Below are 26,280 nucleotides of genomic sequence, written 5' to 3'. Positions count from 1 at the left end.
GACATGAAAGAGAAATGGAGAAGCTCCAACAGATTAGGAGTTCCAGAAGATGAGAATGGAAACAAGAGTGCAGACGTGTTATTTGAAGGAATAAAATGGAGATGTTTCCAGGACTGACTAAAGAAAGATACCACTCTTTAGATCAATAACACGTTTTGAATCTCAATGAGAAATTTTAAATAAACACTACCATGACAGATACCTGTTAGTGACACAAATTAAAGAAAATGAGAAAAAAAATCTGAAATGCTATGCATGCTTCCAACAACAAAAACCAAGTCACTATATTATAATATTTCCAAAGACCTGATAGAAAATAACTCTAAACCTGGAATTTTATACCTGCTATTTGAAGGACAGAGAGATATTTTAAGACATATAAAAACCAACATACATAAGTTTACCAAATACCATTCCTGAATGAGCTGTTAAAGGATATACTTCTGCAAGAAGAAAAATGAATTCAGAGAGAAGGCAATGAACATGAAACTACTGTAGCCACAGAAGTTAATAAGACACACCAAATAGATGTGATTAATAAGTAAAAATGTTTTTGTGTTTTTTAATAGTGAGATTAAAACTCTGTATAACAATAAGATGGAGTGATGGGTGATCAATAGGTAGTGAAGTACATGAAGAGCCCGGTCCTGCTCAAGCAGAGGAGACAACAATGAATTCCTTCAGGTTTTATGACAAAAATATTTAGTTGAGAATGTACACTAAAAATGTAAGTGTAGCCCCTAAAATAATAAAAATATACAGCATCAGTTCCAAATGAACATAGAGAACACAACATTTTTACTCATCCACCAGAATGAGAAAAGCAAAAGAGGAATCAAATGGAAGGCAGAGGCAGAAGAGGAATCGAATGGAAGAAGTATCCACTAAGAAGAGATCACAATTATGAACTTATATGCAACTAAGAACCTGAAAATACATAAAGCAAAACCTAACAGAACTACATGAAGAAACTGATAACCCTACATTCCTGGGAAGATTTTAACTCACCTCTATCAGAATCTCATAGAATAAGCAGGAGAAAAGGAAAAAAGGAAAGGAAAACCTGAACGATAAAATTAAGAAGCCTGACTAATAGGTATATGTGGAATCTTGCTCCAAAATTAGGGAAAAAAAAATGATTTCAAGTTCACCTGAAACACATGCAAAATCCACTGTGACCAGATCATAAAGGAAGTCTCAGCATATGTGAGAGAGGTCCATCAATCAACTCTCAGGTTCTCTGACCGCCAAGTAATTAACAGAATCAATGACCTTTTTAAGTAGCAAAAAGAATTTGCAACAACATAGATGGATCTAGAAGGTATTAATATGCTGAGTGAAATAAGGCAGAGAAAGGTAAATACCACATGATTTCACTTATATCTGAAATCTAAAAAGCAAATGAGCAAACAAAATGGAAACAGACTCATAGGTACAAAGAACAAACTGATGGTTGCCAGAGGAGAGATGGGTGGTAAGACGGGCAAAATAAATGAAGGGGAGTAAGAGGTACAAAATTCCAGTTATAAAATAAGTCCTGGGATGTAATGTCCAGCCTAGGGAATATGGTCAATATTGTAATACCTTTGCATGGTGACACGTGGTAACTAGGCTTACAGTGTATAAAAATATTGAATCACTATGTTGTACACCTTAAACTAACAATAGTGTATGTCAACGAATTCAATAAAAGCAAGCAAATCCATGTGTTTGGGAACTTACTCTCCTAAATAATTCATGGATAAATAGGAAAATCACAATTGAAGTTACGAAGTATTTAGAAGTGAAGGATAGTAGATATATTATCAACACTAATGGAAGGAGACTTTTAAGGGGTATATTCAAGTAAGGGGATAGACATGAATTTGTTTATTAAAACCCAAGAAAAACTGGAAACTGGAACAGAACGAGTTAAGGTTTCAACTCCAAAAGTTTGATTTTTAAGAGTAAAGACCTAAACTATATCTGGAATGAAAATGGGGCCATAACTACAAAAACATGCGAGCTTAAAATCATAAGAGAATATTATGAATAAATTTGTGTCAACACATTTTAAAGCTTAGCTGAAATAGATTTCTGTACGCAAAAAATTTGCCAAAATTGACTCAAGACGAAATAGAAAAGGTGGAACTAACCAGAAGGTGCCCGTTGAACAACATGGTTTCAAAAACTCAAAAATCCCCGTATGAGCGGGACCCGCGTTGTTCAAGGGTCACCGGCAGTTCGGAGTCCCCTTGTGCGGAGGCCGGACTGCAGTTATGTTGGCGGCGCCCTAACCCCGCGTAGGTGCAGGTCAACGAAACCTCCCCAGGAAAGGAGGGGGAGTGGTGGTCACACTGCGCGCCCCAGTGCCCTCCTGAGCCCTGCAGCCGTGCGCGCGCGCGTGCGTGGGAGGAGGGTGTTGACCTTCGGGCTCCCAGGCAGGAAACGCAGGGCACGGCGCCCACCCGTGAGCTCCCCGGTCCCCGCCCCTCACCTGCACGTGCGGTTGTGCTCCGCGGCGAAGGCGGGCGGCGCGTGCGCCAGCGTGAAATTGACGAAGCCGCGCAGGTCGCCGGCGCGGGTCCACCGGTAGTAGGCGCGCGGCAGGAAGTCGGACGAGAAGGCCAGCAGGAAGGCCTGGTCGCGGGGCGGTCAGCGGGGCGGTCAGCGGGGGGTCAGCGGGGCGGTCAGCGGGGGGTCAGCGGGGCGGTCAGCGGGGGGTCAGCGGGGCGGTCAGCGGGGCGGTCAGCGGGGGGGTCAGCGGGCGGTCAGCGGGGGTCAGCGGGCGGTCAGCGGGCGGTCAGCAGGGGGTCAGCGGGGGTCAGCGGGGGGTCAGCAGGGCGGTCAGCGGGGGGTCAGCGGGGCGGTCAGCGGGGGGTCAGCGGGGCGGTCAGCAGGGGGGTCAGCAGGGCGGTCAGCGGGCGGTCAGCGGGGGGGTCAGCGGGGCGGTCAGCGGAGCGGTCAGCGGGGGGTCAGCGGGGCGGTCAGCGGGGGGTCAGCGGGGGGTCAGCGGGGCGGTCAGCGGGGCGGTCAGCGGGGCCGCGCGCCTCCCTCCGCCCCCGCCCCCGCCCCCGGCTCGCTCCGCGCTCACGTTGCTGATGACGGCCAGGTGCGTGATGCCCGCCAGGATGGGGAACCAGATGCCGACGTCCTGCGCACGCTGAGCCACCGGGCGCCGGCGCTCGCACACGAACTTGCGCGCGTCCAGGCGGATTTCTACCCAGTTGTTGAGCAGCGCGAAGAGCGGCGCCAGCGGGCAGGCGGCCACGAAGATGGTGACGAAACCGAACTGCAGCACTGCGGATGCGGGGGTCACCGCTGGACCCGCCGCCACCGTGCCCCTGCCCGCCTTGAACCCTTCACTACGCGCCGCTGGGAGACCCTGGGACACCCCCTGCCCGGCCACTGTTGCTCCTCCTGCTCTTGCGCGTCCTGAAGTCCCAGCCCCAGGGCCTCCTCCCCCAGGAAGCCTCCCTGACTGCACACGCAGAGCTGCCTGCGTGTCATGGGCCTCTCAGGCACTCTGAGGTCAGGGGTTATAACTCTCCGTCCCAGGGCTCGGCCCACCCTGTGGGCTCATGGCAGGAGGGGGAGCAGAAACCTGCCTCTGATTTTAGGGTTGTCTTCCCCATTCACCCCTCGGGGGCGCTCTGCAATGACTCCTTAAAAGGTTTCCTGGGTCTTCCTAAAATTACCAAGGAGAGCATCGGGTCCCATCGCCTGTTGCCCAGTGGAGTAGGACACAAAGGGTCAACCCCACTCACACTCTATCACAAAAACGCATGTGAACCTCTCTTATCCACGGACCGATACCACTACTGTCACCCCTTTTGCTGGAAGAACTCAGAGTGACATGTTTGGCTCAGAGATAGCACTTTTCATTACAAGAGCTCCATGATCTCAGAACAAGACCCTGGGCTGCAGGGACCCACACCTACATTAGATACTGATGCTGGCCTCAAAAGGCACACCACCCCATGCCAGGAATGAGCTGCAGGCACGGGCCACCACCTGGCATTGAGAAAATTTCTGGAGAGTCAACTCCCAGATGGTCCCCCAGTGATCAGGACACCTGAGGCTGGTGGCCTCCCAGGTGCAGCCTCACTCTCCAGTGCCATTGTCACCAATCCTGCACCTGCTCTCCTGAGCACCAGGCTTCTTTCCTCGTGGATGCTTTCCAGGGAGTGGGGAGATTATGGCCACTCAAGGTGGGCCCCATCAACTGCCCCAGGTCCTCTTCCCAACCCCTGTGCCCAGGGTGCTGGCCCTTCCCATCCTCAGCCAACCTTTCCCGGGTGCTCCCCACTCTGCCCCCACAGTTCCTTCCAGGATCCTTTGCAGGCCTGGCTCCACCAGGGCCCCTCTGTCCCCACCACACCCCCACATCACGTTTCAAGGGAGATGTGGACAGGAATGCTGAAGCTGGAGGCGCCGAGTGGCACCTACCCATTTCGAGGTACTCATCAAACAGGCCCTCACAGGGCAGGAGCTCGTAGTCTGCCTCCCAGGGTGCCTGGCCGGCCGCTGTCAAAGCCCCCACCTTCCTCTTAGAGCGAAGCCGGAACTTCTGCCACCAGCCCTTCAGCTTCCTAGAGATGGGACACCCAGGGAAATGGCTCTTGCTCTTCCAAGCTGGGTTGCTCTGCAGTTAAAGGGCAGGAGAGGGTCTGGGGCCCTGGGTAGGCACAGCGGGGTGAGGCCTTGCAGAACACTGTCCTGGGGGCAACCCCTTCCCCAGCTCCCCTGCAGCACCCTCGGGAAAGCCAGCACTGCTCCTGGAAGCTTGGGGGAGCATGGATTTCCCCCGGGGAATTGCAAAGTGGTGCCAAGAGCTGTGTCGAAGTTGGGAGGGAGCAGATGAAGACTGCTTCAGGGGAGCACGTGTGCGTGTGGCTTTGTCATACGTTGGGTACGTTTGTCCTGGCTTTGTCCTGCATGAAGTCATGTGTGTGGCTTTGTCACACGTGAGGCATGTGTGCGTGTGCTTTGTCATACATAGGTACATGTGCTTGTGACTATCATACGTGGGGGCACATGTACATGTGACTACATAGGGCACGTGTGTGCATGTCTCATGCGTGGGGCATGAGTGTGTGGCATTGTCATGTGAGGCACATGTGCGCATGGCTTTGCTGTCACTTATCCAGCCCCGCCCTTGTGATCTTGAATTCAGCTTCATAGCACTGACTGCCCTGAGATGCAGGGCTGCACCCAGAAGGGATGTGTGTTGGCCGAGGTCCCACAGCTACAGTTCATGGGACTCCATGGGAATCCATGCTGTCGGAGATCAGATATGCAGTGGGGAGGTGGGAAGGTGTCCGGGTTGGGTCCAGCCTCGGGCAGTCCATTGCAAGGGCTCTGGCCTGGGAAGGGGGCCCAGTAGCCTGGATGGGGGCCACTGGAAGTAGCACTGGGGAGATGGGACCCTAGTGGTCAGGGCCCCTGAGGCCTGGGGCCTCCCCGGCTCCTCCCTCTGTGCTGCCTTGGAGGCTGGAGCAGCTGCAGATACAGACAGGAGGGGCTGACATGGGCAGGGCCCTGGAATCCACGCTTCCTGCTCCCACCAAAGGTGGCCCGTGCAGCAACGGATGTGGTGTCACAGAGCCCATGGGGCAGATGGCCCAGGGCTGACCCTCCCCTCTCTGCAGACGAGGCGTCCAGGTCTAGGAGGGCCCTTCTTCTGCAGGCTGGGGCTAGTCTGGGGGCTGCAGGCCCACACGCTGCCAGTTCCGCGGTCCCTGGACACTGCCCTGGGCAGGGTGGGGGAGACTCACGGGACAAGGATCTCCTGCACGTTGTTGATGACCTGCTTGCCCACCATGATGACCAGTAGCTCCTGAGCCAGCTCGACGAGGCAGCCTCCGGCAGCACACTACAGCAACAGGGCTCGAGGTCAGCTCAGGGAGGGACCAGCCTCAGGTCCACCCATCGTTCTCTGTGCCTCAAAGGTGACCCCGCGATGCCCTCACCTGCCTCTCAGACATGCCATGGGCACCTTGCGGACTGCACAGACCCTCCCCCCAGGCCCAAGCTCCTCATAGTTGCCCCCTCCCCCCCAGACTAACTGGTGGATTGTGCGTGGGAACGACCGGGGGCAATGCTGTTTTCCTTTAGGGACCCCACGTGGGGTGACATGGGGATGACTTTAGCCTGTAGCTCCAGGCTAAAGCGCCCCAGGAGTCACTGACCCATTCAAGCCAGTGAGAGGTGGGCCCAGGGCTCTCGGGGAGCTCCTGGGACAGCGTATGTTGCATGGGGGTGTCGGCCCATGCTGTTGGGGTGTCAGCCCCCAGGTGGTTGGGGAACCTGCCTGACAGCAGTGTAGCATTGTTTGAACACCTGATGCAAGGCCCCCTAGCCGTTTTCAGCACAAACACCCTTTCTTGCTTTAGCCGGTTTGAGCTGGGATCTTTTCCCGCTGATGACTGAAAGCCACCTGACTGATACAGCGCCTGAGTGGGGATCCCAGTTGCTGCTCCTTGAGGAGCCCCTCCCCTGACAGGTGAAAGTGGAGGGTGTGTCTTGGGGGCGGCCACAGTCACAAACCTGATGTGAGAAGGAGGGAGGCCTCTTTGTCAGAGAGGAGGGTCTTTGGGGTGAGGCCACCTGGGGACTGTCCCAGCCTCACCCAGCAGTGCCACCTGTGCCCTTGGCTTCAGAACATGTGAGGCTCTCAGCCAATGAGGAGCCAGACGCACGGGGACAATTTTGAGGGGTTTCTACAGTGTCTCTGATGGTCAGGACAGGGCCAAGCCCAGGTGCCCACAGCGGTGACCCTACATTCAGTTGCCTGCAGGCGTGGGGCACTGAGCCCCGTGAGAGTCACCAGCCTGTGTCCCCAGCTGAGATCTGGGCAGTGACACTGGCTCAGGTGTGAATCGGGTTAGAGTAGGGAAAGGGTGATACATATGGACACGGACTGTGGGTGTTTTGTGGGTGGCTGCTCTGGTGAGGGGTCTGAGGAAGTGGTGTGAAGAGGTGGTGTGGCAGCCCTGGGGGAAGTGGCGGTGGCACGAGCTGCCACAAACGACGGCTATTGGAGGTCATGGTGGCAGGACCGGCGGCCCCGGCACGGCCTGTGACGTCGTCTGCCGCACACTCACCTCCTCGTTGCGGACCCCAAACAAGCTGTGGTAGCTGCCCGGGTACCCCACAAACCTAGAGGAAATGAGGTCCCCAGGCCACGAGTAAGGAGATGCTTCCCGTCCGTCGCTGTGCCCACACCAGGCCTTCAGGACCTCAAGGTGGACCTGGAGCCCACACAGGGCCGGGGGGCCAGGGGCAGGGCCGGCGAGGGCTGTGCACCCACCTGCCCTTGAAGAAGGCAATGTAGATGGGCGAGGAGTAGAAGTTGACGAACTGGAAGATGAAGACCTTGAGGGTGAAGGCGTCCTCGAACCTGGTCTGCGTCCGGTGCATTTCTACCACAGAGAGGCTCCCTGGTCCTGAACGGAGCCTGGCTGCCCCACCCCTTAGGATCGCCCACCCACCCAGGGAGGAGGCAAAGTGCGTCTTTCCTGAATTTCCAATTTCACAATCACCTGAAAAACGTTATGTTGGTAGAGAAAGAGCTGTGGCACGTGACCATAAACCATATCAATGCTAAGAATGGAAATGGGGCACAGGTGAGCAGCCAGGGGCAGGGTGGGGTGACAATCTGAGGGCTGGGCTCAAGGGAAGGCGGTGCTCAGGCAGGGGGGACACCCGAGGCCTGAAACACTCTTGGTGGCTCCCCCAGGGCCCTGACCCTGTGTCCCCTCAGCTGGAGCCCCTCCCTGGGACACCAGCCCACCTGAAGGCCCCCCATTTTCTCTGTAGCACTCCACCCTCATCACTCTCCCTCAGTGGGCACTGAGCCTTCCATCCTGTTCCTAGACCAGGGCCACTAACAGACAAGCATTTTGTGGAATGAATGGATTGGTTCATTAGCGTTTATCCTTAGGAAATAGGGTGGGGGGGTAGAGAAGGGGGGGGAGAGGCAGTCAGGGGAGGGAGGTGAGTGTGAGAAGAGGGAGGGAGGCAGAGGGAGCTTACTCTGCAGCTAGCTACCTGCAGTCGCCTTAGACACTTCGGAAAGTAGAGAGCTGTCAGCCAGTCCCCCGGGGGGCAATCAGACTGGGCCGACCTACCGACCAACCGGCACAGCCAAGGGCCCCACGCCCCACAGCCCCACAGGACCTCAGCTGCAAGGGGTCCTGTGCAGGGGGGTGGGGGGCGGGCAGCATGCTCCCAGGAACAGGACGAGGTCTGGGTGCCCTGAGGGCCTTCCTGTCCCCACACCCAGGCCCAGCTCACAGCTGTTTAGGGACCCCGGAGGGAGGGTCTGACACCCCATCTGTGCCTCATTCAGATACAGGACCATGCAGACCAGCACGAAAGGCACTGACCCCAGCCAGCAGCCCTGGCCACTTACCCCATCTCGTCAGGACATGGGCCAGGGCCACGTAGAGCTTGGAGAGGATGAGAATGAAGACGAGGTTGACCACGGACCCCGTGAGGCTGGCGATACGCGATGCCTAATGGGAGGTGGCCGTCAGAGTGGGTGGGGGGGGCCCAGGGCCACCCCCGAGCAGGGGCAGGTGCTGGAGGCTCACCCAGGCGGCCAGCAGGGTGTTGTTCGACCTAGACACCAGGATGGCCATGATGGCCCGGTACAGGATGATGGACACGAGGCACATGACCACCACGGCCACCTTCGGAGTGACGGGGTACATGAGGCCAGCATTAAGGCCACAGCCCCCACAGCAGCTCCATCGCTGCTCCCACCTCTAGACCAAGCTGTGCCCGTGTCTCTTCCTGGTGGTGGTTGGGGGACAGGGAGGGGAGTGGGGGGACGGGGAGGCAGGTCATTTAGAATTAGAGGGTGGAAGTCAAGGTCACCATTGTGGATTATTCTTGGCCCCAAGTCCTGGGGAATCATGCCTCCTACCCCCCACGGCCCCTCAGCAGCCAAAACTGGAGACTCCTGGCATCTTGGAAGGGGGGTCATCCCTGTGCTGGGATTGGCCCCCCTGCTAGAAGGCTGCCCCAGGCCAGCATCTGTGGGGAACCTTCCCGAACCCCCCAGCCAGCACACACCCAGCTCTTACACCCCAGACACCCTGGCGGGCCGCGAGTTTGGGCCCCTCCCCCGAGCCCAGGCCTTTCCGGGGACAGCAAGGGTCTTGTGGGCCTAAGGGAGCACGGGGACAAAAGCTGCCCCCGCAGCTCAGGAGGAAGGGGTGTGACGGAGGGTCGGGGAGGGCACGGGGCCTCACCATCATGGCGACCACCACAGAGCCAGCCAGCACGCGGTGCACACGGCTCCTCCTGGGGAAATAGGGCTCGTCCACGCCAGTGATGGGGTTCGGGGCAGTCGTGGGGGCCGAAGCGGCAAACTGGGGCCGCGGCCTCTCCTGGAAGGGAGCCAGTGCTTAGCGGCGGCCGCGCGGGGTGAGGGTGGGGCCACCACCGTCTGGGGAGGACCTACCTCGATGTCCTCGAAGTCGGAGCAGCCCCAGCGGTAGGCCAGCGTGGCACTTTTCCGCTTCCAGTACTCCAGGAACAGCACGGCCCACAGAGCCACAAAGGAACTGAAGAAGACGGTGCCTTCGTGGTCAAAGAGCCGGCCGGCCTGCGGCGGGCAGAGCAGGACGTCAGGCGCAGGACTCTGCCCCAGCTGCTGGGGCCCCTGCGCCCCCCTCCCCCACCCCTTCTGGGGACAGCAGTGCTGTCCTAGGTCTGCACATCAGTGCAGCTGGGAAGCAGGTGCCTTGTGTCCTGGTGCCCAGGGGACGTTGCCCAGAGTGTTACCCTCCATGACAGGTGATTTAGGTGAGACGCAGGGCTTGCTGAGCTGCTGACACTTAAATGAGACTTTTGGACTTAATGCTATGCTTTGAGAATGTGCGGTGAATGCATGTTGCACGTGGGATGGACATGAAGTTCTCAGAGGCCAGAGAGTGGACTGCAGTGGATTGAATTGTGGCCAAAAGACATGTCCACCCGGAATCTCAGCAAGTGACCTTATTTGGAATAGGGGCCTTTGCAGGACTCATTAAGGTGACGGCCTCCAGATGACAGTAGCTGAGCTCAGGGGCCCTGAGCCCAGGGACAAATCCTATGACAGAAGTGACAGGGAAACAGGCGCACGGAGTGAAAGTTCACGTGAAGATGGAGGCAGAGACCAGCGTGGTGCAGCCACTAGCCAACCTCCTCCAGACGCCTGGCAGCCACTAGAGAGCAGGAGTGAGGCAGGGAAAGGGCTCTAGGAGGGGTCCGCTCTGCCGGCACCTCAACAGTGACTCTGGTCTCCAGAACAGAGACGCCATACATTTCTCTTGTTTCAAGTCCCCCAGTTGTGTGCTCTGTTACAGCAGCACAGGACACTGGTACAAGGTGGGGGCCCAGGAAGGCGTGTGTCAAAGGCATGTCTGGTCCACGGGTCCGACTTTTCACTGAGGGCTCCAGGCCCAGTGTGTGTGGGGTGCAGGTGAGGACACGAGGCCACTGTTCCCCTGGAAAAGCTGACACACTTCACAGTGTGCTGGGTTGGTGTGCAGGCCAGTGGAGCTCAAGGGCTCCAAGGTGCCTCCCCCACCCCCACCCCCACCGGAAACTGTGCTCAGCTGTCTGCCTGCCTTGGGGGCCCTCCAGCGATCCCTCTTAGTCAGTTACACACACAATAACGATGATAGTAAGAGCCAACTGTGGACACCTACTGCGTCAGACCCTCTGCCAAGTGCTGAGAGGTGGGTGCCAGTCACACCCCCAACCCTGGTGGGAACATCGCTACAGAGCTTAAGTGACACACAGAGGGCTCTGCCTTAAATGGGGACAGCTGGGCTCCCAGGCAGGGCAGGGCGAGAACCTGGGGAGCTGCCATCTTCACCTCGCCCACCCCCTCTGTGTACCTGGACCTGGGCACAGGCGCTGGAAAGCAGCCAGAAGGGGCAATCGAGGCAGAGTGGGCACATCTCGAAGCTGTCCGCGCTGCTGCACACCTCCTGCCTTCAGAGCGGGGTGGGGGGTGCCAGAGTGTGGGGCAGCCGTCCCTGTCAGGCCCACCCCTTGCCCCCTCCCTCCCACCACCATCTCCTTTGCTAGGCCCAGCATTACTTTAAAATATATGCAATTATAATTTTTGAGATCACTTTTTGAAATTTCACCTCCATAATAAGGTAAAACCCAAGCCAGTTATTTATTTATTATAAGAAACCAGGGTGAGTGCCAATAAAATCAGCCAGGAGCACACCTGCCCACCCGTGTCAGCGTAGGGACACACCTGCCCACCTATCAGCCCAGGAGCACACCTGTCCACCTGTCATCCTTCCAGTCAGGTCCACGGGGCCCTCTGTGACATCCACGAGGGGAGGGGTGTGCTTCGTGCTCACCTTCACCCCCACTCCCACTCTGCACAGGGCGTGGCACCTGGGGGGTCTCCTGACCACACACCCCACCCCCAAGACATAGGGCGAGGCCTAGGGGCTGAAGGGAGAGGGCACTTACGTGGGTATATCTGAGAAAGCCATGAAGCAGCCCACCAGGAATACCAGCGTGCCCACCACTGCCGCTGGGAGGAGCCAGCATGTGTAGAACCCTGCAGAGGGGACCCCGGTGTCGGCCACCAGTGACCCGAGTGGGGAGACCCCAGGGTCAGCTGTCAGCAATGTGGATGGGCCTGTGTACCCAGTGCTGGGCTGAGCACTGGATGGGGGTCTGCACAGCCACGCTTGTGCCCCAGGGACCCACAGTGAGCTTCTGGGAGGAAGCTGGGAGGGGCATGGTCCTCTGGATTGCCCCTGCAGGCCCCCACTCCTGGCCCCTGCCGTGGACTTTGGACCTCCCACCACGTTGACCAGGGCCTTATGGGCCACATCTGGGGCAGAGATGCTGGGGGCTGGAGTTAGGAGGGGCCACGCCTGTAGACGGGGGGGGGGGGGGGGGGGAGGTTCTCAGTCCCTCCCTGGGGCGTCAGGAGGGCCCCAGAGCCGTCACAGCGCTCAGCTGTCTTATCCTGCTGGTGGCTGTGTTGGCCTGGGAGGGTCAGCATGCTGGTGGCCAAGGCCTGTGCTCGGCTCCCCTCTTGGGGGCCCAGAAGCAGACTGTGACCCTGAAGACCCAGTTGGGGGGGGCCGGGGGGCCCCAAGGGGCAGGACTCACCGAGCCAGGCGAAGTACAGGGCCACCTTCTCCCCGAAGTACCTGCGCACATGGTCCAGGGGCTGGTACTTGTACCACTTACGCCAATGGGCCCAGTGCCGGAACAGGACTTGCCGCTGGCGGAGGCCCGTGGCCCGCAGGCCCCCTGGGGGCGCCGTGAAGGGGCCCTGGGGAAACGGAGCGCTGAGCGGAGACTCTCGGCTGGTCTGGGACCCGCCCCTACCGTCCCTGTTCTAGCTGTGAGGGTGTCAGCGCGGGGCAAGACCCAGGTGGCGCCCAGTGTGAGAGACAAGTGGACAAACCTGGGACTCAGGATTGCTCCCCGAGTAACACTGGGGACCCCAGGGCCTAGGAACGCTCTCTGGGGAGGGGCCATCTGAGCTGAGCTCCTCAGCCCCCCAGGGCTCCTGGGGTCTGAGGTCAGGGCAGAGGAAGGGCCCCAGCAGGAGCCAGCGACTGTGGCCCCAGGTGCAAGTGTTGTTTCTGACCGCGGTTCTATGGCTCAGGGCTGGCGGGCAAGCGAGGCCGACTGCCAGGGGCTGTGTGTTCTGGGCTCTGGCCGGAGGCAGAATGAGCGATGCCACCACAGCACGAGGTGGGCAGGGCTGCAAGCTCCCCAGCGCTTCCTCACGGTGCACAGGGAGGGGCTGTCCCATGTCACACAGCCGGCCTCAGGCCCCCATGCCCCTTCCTGCAGCTCTGAGGCCTGCTGGGCGGCCACGGGGGTCCAGTGTGTAAACAGCCTCCAGACCACATGGTAGACATTTTGTTAGGACAGTGGTGAGGCTGACGGGCCCGGGTACAATGGCAGCTGGCGCGGTGAGTGCCCCTCCACTGTCTCAGTTTACCCAGCTTTCTTAGAGCCACAGGGGACCTCACTGTCTTGGCCACAAGGGAAGCCGCCCAGGCAGACAGCCACCAGGCCTGTCACGTGGCCAGGAGGGCAGCATCTGGCTGTCCATGGTCTCTGACAGGCTGTAGTGTGGTCTGGTCACATGGCAAGTGTGTCGCTGACCCCCAGCACAGCCTCCCGCACAGGGGCAGAGCTCACCCCCCCCCCCGCATCCCCTGGGGGTGGACAGCAGGGCTCCCTTGTCCAGGAGCTCACCCCATGCCCAGGCCCTCCAGCCCCCATGTCTCACATCGTGCAGGGGGAAGGCTGCCCTGAAGATGCCTTGTGACAGCAGCTGGTCAACCCCAAACAGGCCTTTCTTCTCGTGGCCGTAGGGGGTCTTGGCCAGGATCTCAAATATCTGGGAGTGGAGAAGGAGGGCACTGGTCACCTGGCCTGTGATGGCGGGATGGAGACATCCTGGCCCCGGTCGGGGCTAAGCCCATGGACAGCCTCCCACAGCCCTCTGGTGGTCAGCAGGGGACAGGCCTCCCAGAGCAGCCCCACTTGGCCCACCCTTCTCAGGGACGCTGCATCTGCAGGTCGGCTGTGTCCCTGGGCTCCCTTGACCACGGGCCCAGTGGCAGTGGCTGCCTGTCCCACAGGTCTATAACCGTGATATCCGTTCCGGGCCCTGGGGATCCCCAAAGGGGCACTGAGCAAGGCCCCAACTGTGTGCAGTGAGGTAGGGCAGCCTCCAGGTCTCCAGCCCGGGACCTCGGCCCTCTGGTGGCAGAAGAGCTGCCCTTGTCCCCAGAGGCCTCTGCTCCCAGGCTTGGGCCCGGGGGCCTGGGGCCAGCAGGCTCCTCAGAGCCGGGTCAGGGCTTGGGGACTGCAGTGGGGACCCCCACTTACAATCTGGTGCCTGTTGGTGCAGGTGAAGAACGTGTCCTGGTTGTCACTCCCGAGGAACCTGAGCGTACGGGGGCGCAGAAGAGCTCGCGCAGGCAGGACGTGCACATGCATACACACACACACACACACACGCACACACACACACACACACGCACGCCTTCGCCCCGCGAGCGCAGGGACAAACCCCGCCCCTCCCCCCCTCCAGCGTGCTCAATTCCCGTCCTTCCCTTTTCCTTTCTGGAGGCAGGAGGTCACAGTGGGTTTTCCAGCTGCACAGACACCCCTCGCCCCAGACCAGCACAGGCCAGGGAGATGTGGGAACGCCAGGCTCAGCAAGGAGCCCAGTGGCTTTCCACACAGCCCCTGGGGTGCTGAGCGAGCGTGGGACCAAAGGCCTCGTGCGCAGTGTCTGGTCGTGGCCTGGGGGGAGGGATCATTGGCCAGAAAGCCCTCCCTGGACCCCAGAATCTTGACAAGCCCCATGGGTGGGACAAGAGTGAGCGAGGCTGAACTGCCCCCAGCCCAGAAAGGGTGTGCTCAGTGTGGGCCACGTGGGAGGCTTCAGTGCTGGGTGCCCACATGGGTCCCCACCGTGCCTGGACAAGCCCCAAGTCTGCAGGTTGGGCGTAGTGTGTGACACGTGCCCCTGGGAGAGACGCTTCCAGGAGCCAGCGTGGACCGACCACGTCCATCTTTGGCCTCGGCAGCTGGGGAGAGCTGGGATGGGAGAGGGCTTCCAGATGCCTGGGTCTGGGAGACCGTGACGAGCAGGGACCCTGCCACCCACCATGGGCCCACACACACAGGAAATGGCCTGTGTGTGCAGCTACTGAGGTTGCGGGGACATTTGTCCCGCAGCAAGCCCTGCCTAGCCTGACCGATGGGGACATGCGCTAAAGCTTGCCCACCTGCAACTCACGTTCCCCAGTTGAGAAGCACCAGGGAAGGAGAAGGTTTGGGGACAGCCAGCACCGTGTGAAGCTCTCACCGTGACAGCTTGCTCACTTTGAATTGGCAGGAGTAGTACTCAGGCGGCACGTCGGGCACGTCTTCCAGCAGGATGTTGGGGACACCCAGCCACTGCAGCAAGCCGGCTGACCAGTTGGAGGCCTGGTTGGGCAACTCCTGGAAGGAACAGTCAGGGGTTCCTCCCACCCGAGCGACAGATGCCACACAGGGTGGAGCTCGCGGGTTTGGAAACTGGGCAACAAGGCAGCACCCAGGGCTGCTCAGCTGGTCAGCATGAGGCCCAGAGGCTGCAGGTCGGGAAGGGACAAGAGGATAGGGAGTCTGTAGGTGACAAGACTGCGCAGGCGTGTCATCCTGAGGTCACCTGCTGTCCCCTCCACCTTGTGTCCCCCAGCCTGGGGCTGCCCCTTCCCCACCTGCAGTGCTGGCCCTCAGTGGGCGTCCCACTGGGGGTCTGGGCCTGCAGGGACCCAGGTGGCCAGCTCAGAGCCATGGCTGCAGCACACACTGTCCCCTTCCCCACTTCCGCTGAGCCTGCCATGGGGGGCGGTGCCATCACCCCACCCCCTATGGGGTTCAGTGTGATAGTTGGTGGGAGGGGCTCTCGAGGACACCAAGCGGGGAGCCCCAGGGTTGTCAGCACTGGAAGCTGCACCCAGCATATGGGGTGCAGTGATGAGTAACCCTGGCCTGGGGCCCGGCCATCCCTGTACCCCACACACCCCGTACCTGCAGGGGCAGCTTCAGGCGCAGGTCTTCTGCGTAGTAGCAGAGCACAGCCCAGGGGGCACTGAGGAGGACGTAATGCACTGCGCTGTCCTCGTTCTGGACATCACGCTGTGGGGACCCAGGGGCTCATGAGAGCCTGCAGGTGTATGCGTGTGTACATGTGTGCACATTTGCAGATGTGTTCATGTTTACACACATGTGCATGAATGTGTGTGTGTGTGTGTGTGTGTGCCCACAACTGTGCGTGTGCACAATTCTGGGAAAGGCAGATGTTTCTGAAGCCATGGTGACCACTGACCAGCTCTGGGCTTAAACCTGGGTGGTAAGTGACAGCTTGCTTCTGTGTCGGTGCCTCAGGAAGCCCACTCGGCAGTTTGGACATCAGCCAATCAGAGGCCCACAGAGGATACTAGGCTGCGGGGCTGGTGGGGACCACACTCCAGGGCCCCCAAAGCTGTCTCCACAGCCTGTGGCAGAGCCTTGCTGTGCTCAGCGCTGCTCCAAAGGCAATACATTCGACTTTTGGTTTTCAGATGTGGAATGATTGGCCCTGTGACAAACTCTGGGGGTGTATGTATGTTATGTATGTGCACATGGCAGGGTGCACACATGTGTGTGAATATATGGGGGCATCACTGTGTCCACATGGGTGTGTGTGTGTGTGGACACATGACAGGTGTGTCCACGCACACTCCTGGAGCCCCAAGATGGGGACTTTTAGTTCCATGGTCAAGTGTCTCTACTGAATATACTCCTGTTTCCCGAAGGCCTCCTCTTGAATCCAGAGGTTCTTGTCCCTTGCCACATCAGCGCCATCTGGGGTTCCCCAAATGGCAATTCCCAGGCCCCATTCGGGCCAAGTGGAAGAGACGCCCGGGGGCAGGCCCAGCATCAGTGCTGCAGGCGTCCCCAGGCGGTTGTCATGTGTGCTGAGAGCTGGAACTGTCATGTAGACTGCAGTTTGAAGGCACTTCGGGCAATGTGTCAGGGAAGCCCCCGTGTTGCCCCTGCAAGTTGTCCCTCTGTGCCCCCACTGAAAGGTAAGCCACCTAATTCTGGAGGAAGGTTTTGAAAACTCATGTGGCCATTCCTATGAGCCACACTGTCCCATAAGCTTTTCCCATAAGACGGGGTGTCTTTTCACCCCTAGCCACCAGACTGACGAGCAGGCCAAACTCTTGTCACCAGTCCCATCGTATATGTGTTCACCAACACCAGGGCAGCTCTGGAAGGGAGGGCGGCAAGCGGTGGCCTCGGCATGAGGTAAGGTGAGTAGCGAGTGGAAGCAGCTGTGCACCCCATACAACAAGCGGGAAATGTGCGAACACGAAGGTGGATGGGAAGTGACAGGCACAAAAGGTGGGCGAGAGTCCACACTGACTAAAACCAACTAGGACACCGCAGTGACGGTGAAGGGCCAGCTGGACTGCAGGACAATGCTTGCCACATGCACCCAACAAAGAGTTAGTGTCCAGAACACATGAGCGCCCATGCAGTGATAAGAAAAAGGTAAACAACCCTGCAGAAAAAAGAGCGAAAGACGGGAAAAGGCAATTCGCGGTACTGGAAACATAACTAGCGCATAAACATGCAAAAAATGCTCAACCTCTTTAGGAATCCAGGAAAATGTAAATTGAATTGAAACGACAGTGAGACTTTACCACACACACCACCCAGATGGGCAAAAATTTAAGTCAGACAAAGCCAAATGTTGAGAAGACACAGAGCACGGGGGCCCTGCACAGCTGGCCATGGGTACATGGAGACCACCACTCGGGAAGACGTTGGGGCCACACACACAGCTGGGCCAGCAGCTCTGCTTGCAGGAGAAATTCTGCACGGGGGCACAGGGACACAATGCACTCGAGAATCTGCCCCAAACTGGGAGCAGGTCAAGCGTCCCTCCACAGAGTGGGTCAGTAAATCATAGCGGAGTCACACAGTGGCGCTCCCTATGCAGGGACAACGGCCCAGTGGCAGTGGCACCAACAGCACAGCGTGATGTCAGAGAGAATCACGCTGAGCATGACTCCATTCCATCAAGTTCAGACAAAACCGCGCTGCATTGTTTGGCAACAGAAAATTGGTGATCAGATGATAAAGACACACGAGAATGTGAGTAACATAAAAACCCAGGGTAGATTACTCTGGGGTGGGGGCACCTGTCGGCACTGCCTTCTCCTAGATAGAGGAAGGGGGATGGAGCGGAGGGCAGAGAATGCAGGAGACTGTAGAGGGACCAGGGGATGGGGGCAGGGCAAGAGGGAGCCAGAGCTGGGCTCTGGGCCCCATCCCCCACTACTCCAAGCCCACCGACTGCCCTCCTGCCTCACTGCACACCCGACATCCACACAGCTCTTTCTGCTTCCGCATGTTCCCTGCTGCTGCTTAAAGCATTTGAAGTGGGACCAACTATTACAACTGACATGATACATGTAGATGTTTTAGCTGTTAGATTCTATAAGCACACGAGTTCCAATTACAAATGTTACACCTAGACAAAAGCGTTAATGTTGGAGGTGGGACAGATGACTGGAGAGGACGGCTTCTGAATTTCAGGTGAATCTAAAGGGCTCTGGCTTCTATGAGTAAGCTTGGTGGCTAAGACGGGCTTGATATTTTACTTAGGGGTGCGGCATCCAGCAGAACCCTGGGCTTGATTTGTTCCAGGTCTCTGGGTGTCCTGCTTTCAGGCCTTGTGGGGCAAGGTCATAGGTTACAGAGCAGATACAGAGACTAGCGCCCTGCCCAAAACCAACCCCACGTACCTGGTCTACGTGCAACCCAGCCACACGAAGGTTATCCAGAAAGGTCTCCCTCCAGGCCCTGTGTAAGTCTGTCTTGTCTCGGCTGGCATTGTCCTGCTGGCGAGCCAGCGTCAGGTCTTCCTCCCAAACAAGGACAAAGTCTGCTGGGAACCAACAGGGACAGAGGTAGGGAGGATGGTCTAACTCAGGGATGCCAGCCCAGGGAGGAGCTGCCAGCATTCCAGCCAGACACCCAGGTTCTAGGTGGGAAGTTGGAGCCAAGCACTTGGACATGGCCTACTCCTCTGCACAGTCAGGGTGTGGGCATGGTCAAAGGGACCAGCACACTGTCATTTGAGAACCAGGAGGAGAGAGTGGGAAAGAAGCAGTCTTTGAAGAAAAATGGTCAAGAACTTCCAAATCTAATGAAAGAAATCAACCCAAAGATTCAAAAAGCTCAGTGGTCCCCAAGCAAGATAAAGAAATTATACCGAGGAAAATCATGGACAGCACATCTTTGCTGTGCACTAACGAGAAAGAGAAATCGTAATAGTGGTAAGAGAAAAAAAAGCTCATTTTTCATGGAACAATAATAATAATAATAATAATAATAATAATACAGATACCAGATTTCTCAACAGAAACTATGGAAATCAAGAGACAATAGAACAGGGGGCCGGCCCGGTGGCTCAGGCGGTTAGAGCTCCGTGCTCCTAACTCCGAAGGCTGCTGGTTCGATTCCCACATGGGCCAGTGGGCTCTCAACCACAAGGCTGCCGGTTTGATTCCTCGAGTCCCGCAAGGGATGGTGGGCAGCGCTCCCTGCGACTAAAAATTGAACACGGCACCTTGAGCTGAGCTCCCGGATGGCTCAGTAGGTTGGAGTGCGTCCTCTCAACCACAAGGTTGCCGGTTCAACTCCCGCAGGGATGGTGGGCTGTGCCCCCTGCAACTAGCAGTAGCAACTGGACCTGGAACTGAGCTGCGGCCTCCACAACTAAGATTGAAAGGACAACTTGACTTGGAGAAAAGTCCTGGAAGTGCACACTGTTCCCCAATAAAGTCCTGTCCCCTTCCCCAATAAAATCTTAAAAAAAAAAAAAAAAGAGACAATAGAACAGCATCTTTAAAGTGCTGGGGGAAATGCGACACACTAGAACTCTTTATCCAGCAGAAATGTTCTTTAGAGATGAAGGATAAAGCAAGGCCTACTCAACAAACAAAATCTGAGAGATGTGGTCCCAGCACGTCTGCTCTACAGGAAACACTGAAGGAAGCTTGTTAGGCTGAAGGAAATACTCTCAGATGGAAGTGCAGATGTGCAAGAAGGAATGAACATACCACAAAGGAGAAATAAGTAGGCAAATGTAAAAGTAAAGCTATTTACAGATGACACCATCTTGTATGTAGAAAACCCAAAGGAATTCACTATAAAAACTATTAGAACTAGTAACAGGCTTGGCACGGTTGCTAGATACAAGCTCAATGTACAAAAATCAATTGCATTTCTATACACTAGCAATGAACAATGAAACGGAAAAATAAATTCCATTTACAACCGCATCAAAAAAAAAAAAAAAGAACAAATTGAACAACAACAACAAAAAATGTGCAAGAAATATACATTGAAAACTACCAAATGTGGAAATAAATTGAAGAGCAAAGACATCCTTTGTGCATGAATCCCGTGTGAAGAAGACTCAGGGTGTTCAAACTTTTTTCAACGTTTTTCACCAAGGGCCATATGCGGTAAAATACACAAACAGCCGGGCCACTCACTCGAGGTGAAGTACGTATTCTGTCACCTGGTTTATTTAAGTAAACTAAATATATTTTTGAAATTTGCTGCGGGCCAATTAAAAATGGATTGCGGGCCGCAGTTTGGACACCCCTGGTCTAGATAGTAAAGTGATCTATAGATTTAATCCCCATCAAAATCCCAGCTGCCTTCCTTTGCAGAAATTGACAAGTTTAAAGTTCATGCAGAAATACATGAGACACAGAATAGCCAAACAGTGTTGAAAAAGAAAAACAAAGTTGTAAGACTCATGCTTTTTTATTTCAAAACTTACTACAAAGTTAGAATAGTCAAGAAGTGTGATACCAGCACAATGATAGGCATATTGATCAATGGAATATATTTGAGATTCTGAACATAAACCCATATACTTATGGTCAGTTTTTTTTTTACAAAGAGGCCAACACAATTTAATAGGAAAAGAACAGTGATTTCAGCAAATGGTGCTGGGAGAAGTGGATAGCCACATGTCAAGGAATGAACTTGGACTCCTGCTTCGTACTATATGGAAGAATTAACTGAAGTAGAGTTAAGATCATCAGATAAAAATCACAGAACTAAGGATAAGAATTAAAATGGTAAGACTCTGAGGAGAAAGCAGAGTTGTAAAACTTCATGACTGGGTTTAGGCAGTGATTTCTGAGGTATGACACCAAAGGCATAGCAAGTAAAGAGATTGATAAGACGGACTTCATCAACATTAAAAACTCATGCTTCATAGGACACCATCAGGAAAGTGAAAAGGCAACCCAGAGAATGGAAGAAAAGAATATATTTGCAAATCATACATCTGATAAGAAACTTACTTGTGTCCAGAGTGTATAAAGAACTTTTACAACTTAACAATAAAAAAACAAATAATACATTTTTAAAATGGGCAAGGATTTTGAATAGACATTTCTCTAAAGAAGATACACGAATGGCTAACAAGCTCATGAAAAGATGCTCAATAGCCTTAGTCATTAGGAAACTGCAATCAAACCACAATGAGATGCCACCTTACCCATCAGGACGGCTACAATGAAAAGACAGACAATAACAAGTGTTGACCAGGATGTGGATAAATTGGAACCCTTGCACATTGCTGGTGGTTTGTAAAATAGTGCAGTCACTTTGGAAAACAGTGTGGCAGTTCCTCAAAATGTTAAACATTTAGTCACCATATGACCTAGCAATTCCACTCAAAGGTGTACACCCGAGACACACTCACACTTACGTCCACGCCAAACTGTGCACATGAGTGTTCACTGAGCATTATCCACAACAGCCCCCAGCAGAAACAACCTAAATGCTGGTCATCACTTCCTTTGGGTGTAGCCCCAGAAGTGGGGTCACTGGGCCACATGGTCACTCTGTGTTTAATTTTTTGAGGAACCGCCATGCTGTTCTCCATATCGGCTGCATCTTTTCACATCCCCCAGCAACGCACGTGGGAATTTCCTCGCCTCCTCACCCACACTTCTGTTTTCTCTTTTTGTTGTTGTCGTTGATTAAAGAGCAGCCATCCTAATGGGTGTGAGCTTAGGGAGTCTGCTTCCTGTAAGGGTGTTTCTGGTGCTGTCTGGACAGCACGGTCAGGCAGGTGGGCGCTGTGAGCCCAGGTGCGTGATTCCTCTGGGGAGACGATGGGGGCTTGGGGCAGAAAGGAACACTGAGGGTGGGGTGAGAAGTGGATCTGATCGATTTTGAAAGTAGAAAGGGTGTGGGGTACAAGAGATAAGTCTGAGACGACTCTGAGCTTCCTGAGGCCAGAGCAGGGGGGAAGTGGGGGCCCTCTCTGCCCTCCAGAGCCCTCTCCAGCTCCACCCCATCAGCAGGGCACCCCCTTTCCTGCTGTCACCCCAGGCTGTGTTCTGCTCACCCTGAGGCCTTCACCCCATTTCCCAGCACAGCGATTGGCCCCAGAGCTGGCTCAGGAGACAGTGTTGGGTGAGGGAGGGGCAGCCTGGTTACAGAGGCCTGCTGTCCTCCTGCTGCCACCTGTGGTGCCCCATCTGTGTACCCACCCCCACGACCAACACAGGCACAGCTGGCAGATACTGGGAGGGGCTCACCGATCCGGGGATTGGCAGGGGTCCCCGCCCTGCAGGCGGCCGCCTGGTGTCCACCCGGCTGGAAGGAAAGCATCTGACTGTGAGGACCTGCTCCCATCCTGCCCCACCCTGCCCTAGACCACCCAGGGACACGGAAGGATGAGTCAAGGAAGACACAGCTGTTGGGTGTGGGCAGGGGGCTCACAGGCACATGCAGGGGTGGGGCAGTCCTGTGCCCCTGCGGCCTTCCCGAGGGCCTTCACCGGCCTGTGAGTAGCTGGCCAGGGCTGTGGGCAAGGCTTGCGGGCAGCATGGCCTGTACCCAGGGGTGCCCACCACGCCTGTGGGCCTCCGGGGCTAGAGGGGAGCCGCACTGGCCCCTAAGTGGCCCTGTGGACGGGCCAGAGGTAGTGATGGCGTCCAGAGGGTGGGATCCTGCTCCAGGAGAGTGAGACCTTGTGCCCCCCACACCCCGGAGGCTCGTCACAGCTGTGTTGTGCCCACTCTCAGCTGTCGGGTGGGGCGGGCAGCCCCCTCGAGGCAGACACAGGGTCCAGGAGGACGGGGAAGAGGACCCTGCCTGGGACAGCCTCACTCGGGGTGTGTGTGGCCCCTGGGGACAGGAGCGGGAGCCCTGCATCCCCCTTTCCTCCCTCCCTGCTGGCAGGATCTGGCCATGCCCCTGCCTCTGCCTCACTGTCCCCAGGGGTTTCTGTACATCCCGGGGCCAGTGAGGCGGGCAGTGACCTGAACGAATGTTACAGACACCTCCCTCTTCTTGTCACCAGGCAGCTGGAGGGCACAGGTGGGACATGCAACCGCTGAGGGTTCGGGGTCGTGGGAAATGCAGGTGGGAAATCACGTCACGGGGGCATTGCCTGCCCCCGAAGTCTCGGGGCAGGTGCATGGCCTTCGTCTCCTGGTCCCTGTGTCCATCTCGGGGGTGGGGGCTCAGGGACCCCCGTTAATCCACCATAGACTAGGGGCCTGGAGCCCGGGGAGGGGCTGCCCCGAGGGCCCTCTGTCCCCCAGGCCAGGGACAGTGTGGAGAGTTACCTCTGAGGGTCTGGCTGTGCTCCCATAGGAGTCCCCCTTCTCTGGCCTGGGGGCCATGTCGATCAGGACGGCAGTGTCCTCGTCCAGAACCCGCCTCCGCAGCATCCCGCTCCTGCACCCACCAGGACAGGTGGGGACGGGTAGAGAGGGGACGTGAGACCCGGTCCCCAAACCCCCTCGCACAGCCTGCTGCACGCCCACCTCACAGGGGAGGCCAGGGACTTGGCACCTCGGGCAGGACCAGGCCGAGCTATGCAAGACCCCCCAGACTGGGCCTCTGGCCCCAGGAGGGGACTAGGGTGAGGGAGCCACCCGTCCGTCCCTCTGTCCTGAGTGCCCTCATCCCCGCGCTCTGTGTGGGCGGCAGCCTGAGGAGGTCGGCGGGGGCCTTGGAGTACAGCTGCGCCTTCCTTCTGCTTTCCTGCAGGGGCCAGGCTGTTTCCTTTAACAGATCCAGACGGGCCTGGCTCCTCCTGGGAGTCTTGGGCCTGGTGGGAGGCTGGCCTGGCCATGCTGACCCTGTGTCCTCCCCCCTGGCCTCTGCATCCCTCTGTGAGAAGGACGATTGCCACTGTCCCAGTTGAAGGGTCGGCAAAGAGAGGGTGAGAGGACACCTGTGGCCAGAAAGGGGTTGATTTGAGCTGGGGCCGGTGGCTTAATCCAGCAGAACCAATGTGGCCCTAAGGGATGTCACCAGGGCCACATTGCTGGGAGGCTGGGAGGGTGGAGCGAGCACAGGGGCAGTTCATCTACTCCACATCACCTGAGGTCTGGACAGGCAGGATGGCAGCCCACACCTCCTGACCTCTGCCAGCTTCCAGATGCCCGGAGCCAGCATTCATGACATCGTGACATGGTCCCTGGGCCAGGGCTGGGAAACCCCAGAGCAGTGTGGGTCGTGGGGTATCCCTGGAGGGCAGCAGGAGTCCCTGCTGTGGTGGGTAGGTGGGGGCCCAGCCACAGAGACCCAGAGGTAAGCTGCTGCACAGGTGGGGTGCTCTGCCCAAAGCTCGCTGAGCACTTGGTCTTGTCATTGCCTTGGGCCTGGAGCAGGCACTGTGCGCAGTCTCAGGACACCAGGGCGAGCCCTGGAGCGTCTGCCTACATGGAGCTCTGCTGGGCTGGGGTGCCACCAGCCCCCTGGCATCCTCTTCCCCCCCTCCCCATGCCCATGTAATGCAGAACGGTCCCTACCTGGCACAGAGGCTACCGGAACAGGCCTCCGAGGTCATGGCCAAACTCCCAGCTCCAGCTTGGTCTGGCAGCCGAGTGTGGGTCAGTCCTGCGGGCAGAGACCTAGGAGGGACCTTGTGCTGGTGACTCTGTGCAGGCGGTGACGGCTTGCAAGTCCTCGCCGCGCCCGGCAGACGGGCCGGCAGGAGAGGCGCCTGGCACAGTGGCCAGGGCAAGGCCTCCGGCTCCTGGAACAGGATCTGCCTTTGTTTGGAAAGGGGGTGTGAGCTCAGTCTGCAAACAGAGGCCCAGCGTTTTCCTAGAGCCTTCACACAGCCCTCATGCCAATGCCACTGTCCTCCCCAGCTAACCACGCGCTCATCTCTCTCCCCTTATTTTGCTGAAGGGCTTCAGGGCCCATATCTGCTCCACTGTGGGGAGGTGGGGACAGGCGGGACTCGCTGGATGGCCACAGGTGTGGGCTCCGTCATCCCCACTGGGGGTGTGCCAGCGAACACATCTGGGGACCCAGGTGGCAGACCTGGTTCTAACACTTCCTGCGGGTGGCCTCAGGCATATCTCATCAGCTCAGGGCCCTTCCGTGAAAGGGGTACAGCCCTGCTCACTGCAGGGAGGGGTCCCAGCCCTCCTCCCAGTGGCTCTGGGCCTGTCTCCTGGGGCCCATTCACACACGCTTGCAGCCCCCAGGCACGGCAGCTCTGCTCGGTGCCCTCATCTGCCTGACCCCCACACCCTCCCAGGAAGTCCTTGGACAGTGAGCCCAGCCCCTGCGGGCCAGGCTTTCTCCCTCCTGCCGCGCAGAGCCAGCCTGGGCCTGAGGGCAGCTGCACTGAGGTGTCTGCCTGGGGTCAAACTCTCCCCACACGGATCCTGAAGTGGATTCCTGTGTGAGGACAGGACTGGGGAAGTGCTCAGGGCCCTGGAGGAGTGGGAGGCAGGAGGGCAGAGGGCGGCCCCAGCCGGACCCCACGGGGCTGCTGGAGGGGACGCATGGGTGGAGGACACGTATGTGAAGACGTGCTGGGTACTTTTCAATTTTTTCTCTCTGCAATGTCTTATGGTTTGAAAGTTTTTCAAGTTGTATTACTTTTGCAGTTTTAAAAAGTTAAGAAAAAAGAAAGGAGAGAGAGAGAGAGAAAGCGAGCTCCAACCTGCACATGCACTTTATGTGGCTCAGGCACCGTGTTTCCCGTTGAGCTCAGGTGCGAAGGGCCAGACAGGAAGGGACTCTACCACGGACACTCCAGCACCTCCGGCCCCCACCGCCCCCGGAGCTTCCTGACGGCCTAACTTCCATGACCTGTGATGCCCCCTGGTCCCGCCTACGCTTTCAGTGGCGGCCGCTCGCTGGCTTCTCTGACCACCTGCGCCTGTGTCTGTCCTGGTTCCTATCTTCTGTGACTTGTGGGAGTTTTTTACATCTAAATATTAGGCACTGGTCAGTTTTGAACACTGCCCACACTTGCTGTCTGCTATGGGGGGGGGGGGTGTCCATTCAAGGTGCTCAGTTTTACAGGAATTTTCACTTTTATGTCAACAAGCTCAACTCCACCTCGTCCTGTGTTGTGCTTCGGGGTTTTAAGCTCTGCTCCACTCCTAGCTCACACATAGCTTCTGTTCTGCCTTTCACACTGTGGTTTGCCGTCCTGTGGTCAGCCCTGCAGGGAGCAGTGAGATGCGTCTGCGTCTGTGTCCACGTCCACGTCCACGGTGGGTCGGTCGGTCGGTCGGTCGGGAGAACTTCAGCTGCCACCTGGCCCCTGCTCTGCCTGCTGGGCTGACTGGCCTCACTGTGGGTCTGTAGCTTGCAGAATCTGGCAGGAAATCTCCTGCCTTCATGTTTTTCCAAAGCTGACTGACTTTCTCAAAGTTTCAGGGTTCAATG

The 26,280-nt window shown here is 57.0% G+C and overlaps 1 protein-coding gene across 2 annotated transcripts in view; it reads right to left on the bottom strand.

Annotated features, from left to right (window-relative positions):
* Positions 1-24,604, bottom strand: part of ANO7 (anoctamin 7) — a 28,104-nt gene extending 3,500 nt beyond the window's left edge. The window contains exons 1-21 of one of the 2 annotated variants that reach the window (XM_019711668.2): positions 24,396-24,604; positions 23,202-23,313; positions 22,167-22,224; positions 18,336-18,478; positions 15,568-15,675; positions 14,858-14,994; positions 13,870-13,927; positions 13,265-13,375; positions 12,124-12,289; positions 11,470-11,560; positions 10,875-10,971; positions 9,452-9,595; positions 9,240-9,377; positions 8,577-8,675; positions 8,396-8,498; positions 7,292-7,403; positions 7,086-7,140; positions 5,757-5,854; positions 4,429-4,571; positions 3,074-3,279; positions 2,477-2,619 (exon numbers count right to left, since the gene is read on the bottom strand). In XM_019711668.2, coding sequence (XP_019567227.2) covers positions 2,477-2,619; positions 3,074-3,279; positions 4,429-4,571; positions 5,757-5,854; positions 7,086-7,140; positions 7,292-7,403; positions 8,396-8,498; positions 8,577-8,675; positions 9,240-9,377; positions 9,452-9,595; positions 10,875-10,971; positions 11,470-11,560; positions 12,124-12,289; positions 13,265-13,375; positions 13,870-13,927; positions 14,858-14,994; positions 15,568-15,675; positions 18,336-18,478; positions 22,167-22,224; positions 23,202-23,313; positions 24,396-24,433 — 2,360 coding nt within the window. In that variant the 5' untranslated portion in view covers positions 24,434-24,604. The remainder of the gene's footprint in view (positions 1-2,476; positions 2,620-3,073; positions 3,280-4,428; positions 4,572-5,756; positions 5,855-7,085; positions 7,141-7,291; positions 7,404-8,395; positions 8,499-8,576; positions 8,676-9,239; positions 9,378-9,451; positions 9,596-10,874; positions 10,972-11,469; positions 11,561-12,123; positions 12,290-13,264; positions 13,376-13,869; positions 13,928-14,857; positions 14,995-15,567; positions 15,676-18,335; positions 18,479-22,166; positions 22,225-23,201; positions 23,314-24,395) is intronic. The other variant, XM_074316489.1, reaches the window with a different exon arrangement.
* Positions 24,605-26,280: the final 1,676 nt, after the last annotated feature.

This window comes from Rhinolophus sinicus, linkage group LG01 (assembly GCF_036562045.2).
Source record: "Rhinolophus sinicus isolate RSC01 linkage group LG01, ASM3656204v1, whole genome shotgun sequence".
NCBI classification, from domain to species: Eukaryota; Metazoa; Chordata; class Mammalia; order Chiroptera; family Rhinolophidae; genus Rhinolophus; species Rhinolophus sinicus.
The sequence above is the reverse complement of the archived record's forward strand: the minus strand, read 5'-3'. Positions and strand labels throughout refer to the sequence as shown.